The sequence below is a fragment of the Patiria miniata genome, unplaced genomic scaffold (genome assembly GCF_015706575.1).
Source record: "Patiria miniata isolate m_02_andy unplaced genomic scaffold, ASM1570657v1 HiC_scaffold_20, whole genome shotgun sequence".
Classification (NCBI taxonomy): domain Eukaryota; kingdom Metazoa; phylum Echinodermata; class Asteroidea; order Valvatida; family Asterinidae; genus Patiria; species Patiria miniata.
In genome coordinates, this window is record NW_024037059.1 from 11,782,723 (window position 1) to 11,790,100 (window position 7,378).

The 7,378-nt window shown below is 53.3% G+C and overlaps 2 protein-coding genes across 2 annotated transcripts; both read right to left on the reverse strand.

The window, feature by feature from the left end:
* Positions 1-2,929: 2,929 nt before the first annotated feature.
* LOC119727807 lies at positions 2,930-5,110 on the reverse strand. Its single transcript, XM_038199873.1, has 3 exons — positions 4,337-5,110; positions 3,391-4,118; positions 2,930-3,128 (listed from the first exon to the last, which is right to left on the reverse strand). Exons 1-3 carry the CDS (start codon positions 5,108-5,110, stop codon positions 2,930-2,932), a joined length of 1,701 nt encoding a protein of 566 aa, XP_038055801.1.
* A 1,035-nt stretch (positions 5,111-6,145) lies between these two features.
* LOC119727808 (uncharacterized protein K02A2.6-like) lies at positions 6,146-6,706 on the reverse strand. Its single transcript, XM_038199875.1, has one exon. The coding sequence runs from the start codon at positions 6,704-6,706 to the stop codon at positions 6,146-6,148; it is 561 nt and encodes a 186-aa protein (XP_038055803.1).
* Positions 6,707-7,378: the final 672 nt, after the last annotated feature.

Genomic DNA, 7,378 nt, shown 5'->3' on the forward strand with positions numbered 1-7,378 from the left:
ATCAGACTCACTGTTGCTCCGGTGTCTAGGAGGCAACGCACTGGTTTCCCCGCGATCCTCCCCGCCACGTAATTCGCCTGAGACGTCCCACCCGAGGCTGGCCTGGCCCGAACAGCCGGCTCCGGAACAGGAAGTTTCGGTATTTCCTCTTTCTGTGGTCGTGGTTGGAAGGAGGCAGACTGCCGTTTCTGATGAGGGCAGTACCGCCTGATGTGTCCAAATTCGTGGCACCCATATCACTCCACCTGGGCACGCGCACCTGGTGTGTACACGGCACAGGCAGCCGATTTGGGTTCCTCGGCAGGGGTTGGAGGAGGCTGGGCTACCGACCTCACGTCCCTAGCCATCGGTTTCCCTTTTCTGTTTTGCGCTTGCGACTCGAGAAATGCTTCCATTTCGGTCGCCAGAGTGACTGCTTCGATCAAAGTCGTCGCTTTCCTGGAGAAGATGTGACGCTGCAGCTGTTCCTCTTGCAGGGCATTGCGGAAAGCCTCGACCGCCAAATCCTCACGGGCCTGTGTGGGCAGCTTCGGGTAGCTCTTCAACACCAACCGTCGGATGGATTGTCCTAGGCTACTGAGTGACTCGTCTCGGCCCCTCGTACGCATAGACAACTGAGCCCGATATAGCGGAATCTTTGCTGTCACCCCAAACTGCTGCTCGAAGTTTTCCAAAATGGAGGAATATTTCTTTCGCGTTTCCGGTACCATATCCGCCAATGCCTCCTGAGCCGTGCCCTTTAGGTGAGATGCAAGGAACATCGCCTTCTCCACCTCGCCCCACTGATTGACTGCTGCAACACTCTCGAAATGGATCAAGTAATCCGACCATGACGAGATCCCGTCAAACTTGTTGGGGAGCATCAGTGGTCTCCGACCCCCTGGCCTGAAGTGATCAGGCGTTGTAGTCCCCCGCTTGACTGGCACTTGGGGAGCGCGCCCCCCCCCCCGCCTGTTTAGGGGCCGCCCAAACATTGGCAGAAACCGGTCCCCCCCCCCCCCCCGGAACACCGGGTGGTGACGTCCCAGGGGATCTCCCAGGGGAACTCTGCCCCATTGACTCCCGTGTGGATCAACCTCGTCGGCTCCGCACCATTGACTTGTGTGCGGAGCATCTCTGCCCCATTGACTCCCGTGCGGAGCAACCCTGCCGGCTCCGCGCCATAGACGTCCGTGCGGAGCAACTCTGTCGGCTCCGCCCCATTGACTCGTGGGCGGAGCAACTCCACGGGTTCCACTCCATTGACTCGTGTGCGGAGCAATTCTGTCGGCTCCGCCCCATAAACTCCCGTGCGGAGCAACCTCGTCGGCTGCGCACCATTGGCTTGTGTGCGGAGCAGCTCTGCCCCATTGACTCCCGTGTGGAGCAGCCTTGCCGGCTCCGCGCCATAGACGTCCGTGCGGAGCAACTCTGTCGGCTCCGCCCCATTGACTCGTGTGCGGAGCAACACCATGGGTTCCACTCGATTGACTTGTGTTCGGAGCAACTCTGTCGGCTCCGCTCCATAAACTCCCGTACGGAGCAACCTCGTTGGTTCCGCACCTTTGACTTGTGTGCGGAGCAGCTTTGCCCAATTGACTCCCGTGCGGAGCAACCTTGCCGGCTCCGCGCCATAGACGTCCGTGCGGAGCAACCCTGCCGGCTCTGCGCCATAGACGTCCGTGCGGAGCTACTCTGTTGGCTCCGACCCATTGACTCGTGTGCGGAGCAACTCTACGGGCTCCCGTCCATTGACTCGTGTGCGGAGCAACTCCACAGGTTCCACTCCATTGACTCGTGTGCGGAGCAACTCTGTCGGCTCCGCCCCATAAACTCCAGTGCAGAGCAACTCTGTCGGCTCCGCCCCATAGACTCCCGTGCGGAGCAAGTCCACCGGCTCCGTCCCATAGAGTCGTGCAGTGCGGGCCTGCTCCGAGTGGATGTCAGGACTCGCCGTACTGCGATAGTGGGGACGAGAGTACTGCTGGGGGAGATCTGCGCCCGGTTGTGCCCCCTGATGCGTGCTCGGACGGTTTCCCGCCCCCGCTATATGGGCAAATCCAGCCTGGGGGCGCCCCGAATGGGAGGCCTCACCAGTCGTAACCATGTAAGCACCAAGTGGCGCTTCCATGTAGGGCCTAGCACTATTTTCATGAGCGTAGGGATTGCGGGTTGCCCCAGGACGAAACCCCGCCCCCCGCTGCATCAACCAGCACAGCTCGGGATCGTTCCAAATGGAACGAAATGTCTGCTGCGCCAGCGTCTACAGCACGGGGCGGCCCCTCGCGGGACCCGGCATATGCGGCTTTATTACCAAGTAATTGGGGCATGTCCAGACGAAGCCCCGCCCCCGCTGCATCGACCAGCACAACTCGGGATCGTTCCGATTGGAACGAACCGTCTGCTGCGCTGCCGTCTACAGCACTGGGCGGCCCCTCGTGGGACAGGGTACCAGTCATTGATGATTTATGGTAATGAGCACACCCGCCCCCCGCAGGGGTAGACGTACTGCAATGACTTAACCCCTCGCCGAAGTCCCAAAATTCCACTTTACCATCCCCCACATCCTCCCTCATGAGAAAATCCGTCCCCAGAAACCCCCTTGTTTCCCCTTTCCTCCCACCAAAATTCCCCGGACTATCCCGCAAAAAGGATTCCAACTCGTCCAACGTGACGAAGGTACTGCCGGCCGATCCACTAGACGGGCCCCCACTTCGTGAGCCCGCACTCCAGCCTGCCTCCTCGCCGTGTGGCGAGTTAGGTGCCAGACTTCCGTGATCTCCTGAATTCATTGCAGAAAATATCTGAAAAACTCACCTGTTTTTCCGCCTTCTGCGTGCCGCCGCTGCCATTAATGTAGCGTAGAACAATTCTGGGGTTCCTCACACGCACTCAAAAAGGACTCCAACACAGGTATACTCGTTTCTGCTGGTTCTAGGCTGTTTATTCCTCACAAAAAGGGTACACCGCAAAACACAACTATTCTCTCCAGCAACGAGGCAACGACAATACTACTGTGCATACGCCGCCCGGAAGAACGGGCCTCCCAGGCCGGCAACCAGGGGCTCCACTGCGCGGCTCCACCGTGGAACTGCGCTGGTGCCCTCTGGCGGCCGACCGGCACGGACGCCACAATATCTATTCTTCTTCTACATTCATTCATTCATTTTCATGATGACTTGGGCCCAACTGTCCCTGTCGAGCATAGTGTTGGAAAGAGATGGACCACTCAGACCAGTTTCTAGCTCGATGGATGTTTTCAGGGTCATGTTGGGACGACCTTTTCGTCGAGGGGCTTCAGGATTCCAGAGGAGAACTTGACTAGCTGGCTCATTATGTCGATAAACGTGACCAACTAGCCGAAGGCGACGCTGTCTGATGGTGGTGGTGATAGGGGGAAGTGCACCATACAAAACAGAGTTAGGGAGATGTTGTTGCCAAGAAACGTTCTGAACAGCCCGCAACATCCGTGTATAGGTGCCATCAATGGACGCAGAGATCTGTTTGGTCAGGGTCCAGGACTCTACTGAGGTCTTGAAGATCTTACGTTTGGTGGTCTTGGAGATCGAGGATCTCCATACTTTGGTCAGTGAGAACAGAGCAGACCAAGCTTGAGCTTTTCTACACTCGATGTCATGAGCTGTGTTGGTGTAGGAGCCCAGATACTTGAAGTCATCAACTTTATGGAGCTTACTGCCATCTAGTGCAGTGACGTCATCGGAGGTAGATGGGTTGATGGCCATGTACATGTACTTAGTCTTCTTTGCGTTAAGAGAGAGACCAACGGACTTGCAGCAAGCTCCTATTTTATGGAGGAGAGATTCGGCATCAAGGAGGGTGTCTGCAAGCAGACTAATGTCATCTGCATAATCTAGGTCGGATAGATATTGGGCAGGGTGTCTACTACTCCTACGGCGTGAGAGGGTGAGACCATCGGTTACACTTAATGCTGTCCGTAGGGCATAATCCAGAACTATGATGAATAGGTACGGGGCGAGAGGATCACCTTGAAGAACTCCAGTGTTGACGGAGAACGAATCTGATTCACCTTCGGGAGTGAGAACAACAGCACTTGTATCGTCATACAAAATTTTGATGGCATTAGTGGTCTCCTCCGGGATACCGAAGGCATGCAGGATCTTAAACATTGATGGTCTGTCAACAGAGTCAAATGCTTTACAGAAATCGATGAAAAGATGGCAGCTTCCTTCTGGTGGTTACGAATTTCCTCAATAAGGCGCCTGAGGGCAAGGATTTGAGATGAGGTTGAACGTAGAGGCCGAAAGCCACTTTGATTGGGACGGAGTATCTTCTCAACTTCCGGACGAATGCGATTCAGAAGAAGTCGATTGTATACCTTGGCAGCAGTTTGAGAGAGGCTGATTCCCCGGTAGTTGTCTGGGATGGTGAGGTACCCTTTCTTTGGAACTGGGACGATGCCGGAAAAGCCCCATTCTGGAGGGCGGTTGCCTTCAAGGGTTGCATTGCAGAACCTTTTGAGATATTTCTTAAGTTTAGGAAGCCTCCAAACTTCAATAGGTATGTTGTCCAGACCAGGAGCCTTGCCAAGCTTCATTTGTTTAATGGCTATGTTGACCTTGGCTTGGGAGAATTTGCCAGTTGGGATGTTAGGGTTTGGATCAAAGACGGGATCAATGGAGACTGGGTCATTGGAGGCATTATCAGAGCTGAGAAGCTTCTCAAAATGGGATTTCCAAGAGGCAAGTCGATCATCACCTTGAATGAAAACGGTGTTTGGACGTTTACCAGAGAGCTGTTTTACCAGTTTCCAGGCATTTTGGATGGAGTTGGCCGATTCCCACTCGTCAAAAGCACTGAGGATGTTGTTGACTCTGAGGTCTTCTTGCTCGTCATATACACTACTGAGGTTGGATTGAGCAGCAGGAAGGTTGGTTGGTAAGGAGGTGAGTACCTTTGTTCGAGCTACATTGACTGGTGTCGATGATGCAATGCTAGGTGGTCGTTTGGTTTGTGATGGAAGGAGAGACTTCCCAACACTCTCACACACTTTGACGAAGGAGCCATAAGATTGGTCGTCAGGGCACAATGAGGACCACTCATGGGTGATACGGTCCTCAATAGAAGATGCAAGTTCTCTATCTGAAGCCATTGCAGACCAGTTCAGTATAGGACGGGCAGTAGGTTTTGTGGAACTGTTCTAAAGACGGCAGGACTCAAGTGTAGCATTCACTGAGAGACGTTTATTAACAGCCCGTAATAACATCATAGAATATGGATACGGTGGCCGCGTACTGCCACTCCATAACATCCCCTTTCCTTAAGATAAGGAACAGTCTTTTGTTGTTGCTGAACTTTTACTTGAGACTGAGTGTAAACCGTGGTCTGTTACAGTGGTGATCACGAACCCAAACTTTTTGTGAATAACTCAGCAAACATTATGAACGATTTAACACTAGAACGTATTTGGAACAGCTCTAAATCTTTAACACTACTTAGTATAAATAAGGTTAGTTTAAGAACAACTTTAGTAAAAGCAACTTAAACCAATAAACTGCATGCAAGCGTAGTCTATCTAAACTAAGTGTTGGCCAATGGCCCTAAGGCTTCGTGGGTGAGTGTCCCAAAGTCAGATTTATGACTCGATAAGTCTCTTTGGTGGTCTGGAAATGCGACCGGATCTGGTGATGGTAGCGTTGGTGTTCAGTCCTGGAGGTTTGTCTGTCGGAGTGGAAGGCACATCTTGTGCCTTAGCGACCGGAATGGCGGCACTCGAGTTGGGTGGCTCGGTGCTAGCTGGTTGCTGCATGAGCTGAGGTTCACTCACGCATGTGACTGGTGTTGTAGGTTGTTTAGCGTTTTCCCGACTGTCTCTGAGGTGAACGCGGTTGCGTCTGTAGCATTTGCTACCGACTTCTACGATGTAGCTGCGTGGCGCAACTTTGGCTTTTATCACTCCCGGGGTCCTGGGGAGCCTTCAACCTTGGGTCGAGTTTTGGCGCGAACTGGCTGTCCGACAACCAGATCAGGGAGGCTTTTGGAAGTGCGGTCGTGATACAGTTTAGCTGTCTGTCTTTTGGTCACGACTTGCTCGGTGACGGCATCTACAACCTGGGGCTTGTACAGTGAGCTCTTGCAAGGGAGGAATGAGCGCGTTCGTCGAGACATTAAGCGCTGTGCCGGAGAGCTAGACATTCCCGGAGTAGTGGGTGTTCCTCCATTCAAGGATAGCCTTCCACACGTCACTTTTGTTCTTGGCAGCTTTGGTCACAAGTCCCTTGGCGAGTTTGACCGTGGACTCTGTTTTTCCGTTGGATTTGGAGTGGTAGGGGCTTGAGTTAGTGTGTTCAAAGTCCCAGTCATTCGCGAACTGAGTGAACTCGCGTGACACGTAGTTTGATCCGTTGTCTGCGATCAAGGTGTGAGGAATGCCGTGGGTGGCAAACACTGGCTTCAGTTCCTTGATTAGCGATTTGGAAGTCATGTCTTCCAGGGCGCGCAAGTTGATGTAGTCTGAGTAGAGGTCTACTAGTACGCAGTAGTTTTGTCCATTGACCTCAAAACAGTCACTCGCGACTAGTTGCCACGGTTTCTTGGGTACTGGGTGTTTCATGAGGGGTTCCTTGGGGAGAGCTGGTTGTGACTCCTGGCAGATTGCGCAGCGTTGGACTGCCTCCACCAGTTCTGTGTGCATACGTGGCCAGTACATTATGTCTCGTGCAGTGTTGATGGTGTACTGCACGCCCATGTGAGATGCATGTGCCCTTGCTGTAATGTCTGCACGGAGAGCTGTTTGGATTACAATACGCGTTCCGCGAAAGATGAGCCCATTTTGTGTTAACAGCTCATCTCTGTATGGCCAGTATTCCCTGATACACAAGGGAACTTGAGCCTTGTCCCCTGGTCAGCCTGCTTGGATGACCTGCATCAGCGTTTGTAGGGTTTGGTCAGCGAGCATTGCCTTTTTGACTCTCTGCAGACGCTCGTCTGTGACGAAGATGGTTGGTTCCATGTTCTCCAACTCCATGTTGAGCTTCTGCTCCTGAGTGATGGAGAAGATCAGAGAGTCTGGTGTCTGATCTGTGACTTGTCGTGTTGGCAACAATGCTCGCGACAGTGTATCGCTCAAGTACATTCGCAAACCCTGCTTGTACTCTACGTGTAGTGAGTACTTCTGTAGGCGGAGTCGCATACGTTGTAGACGGGCTCACCAAGATTGGCTTTCTGAAGATGTTCATCAGAGGTTTGTGGTCGGTGAGCACGAGCACTTTGTCGCGGCCTAGGATGTATTGCTCAAAGCGCTGTGGGGCGAATACGATTGCCAAACACTCTTTTTCTATTTGAGCATAGTTGCGTTGTGTGGCTGAAAGTGCTCGTGAGGCGTACGCGACTGGGCGGCCATTTTGTGTGATGACGGCTC

What these genes read in the sequence shown, in the direction of transcription:
- LOC119727807 (XM_038199873.1), bottom strand. Translation starts at nt 5,110, where the DNA reads ATGGCTTCAGATAGAGAACTTGCATCTTCTATTGAGGACCGTATCACC. An exon ending in TCTCTCAAACTGCTGCCAAG is followed by an intron (nt 4,119 to 4,336) that starts GTATACAATCGA and finishes TCAATGTTTAAG; the next exon opens with ATCCTGCATGCCTTCGGTAT. An exon ending in CATCTCCCTAACTCTGTTTT is followed by an intron (nt 3,129 to 3,390) that starts GTATGGTGCACT and finishes GAATGAATGTAG; the next exon opens with AAGAAGAATAGATATTGTGG.
- LOC119727808 (XM_038199875.1), bottom strand. Translation starts at nt 6,706, where the DNA reads ATGGGCGTGCAGTACACCATCAACACTGCACGAGACATAATGTACTGG.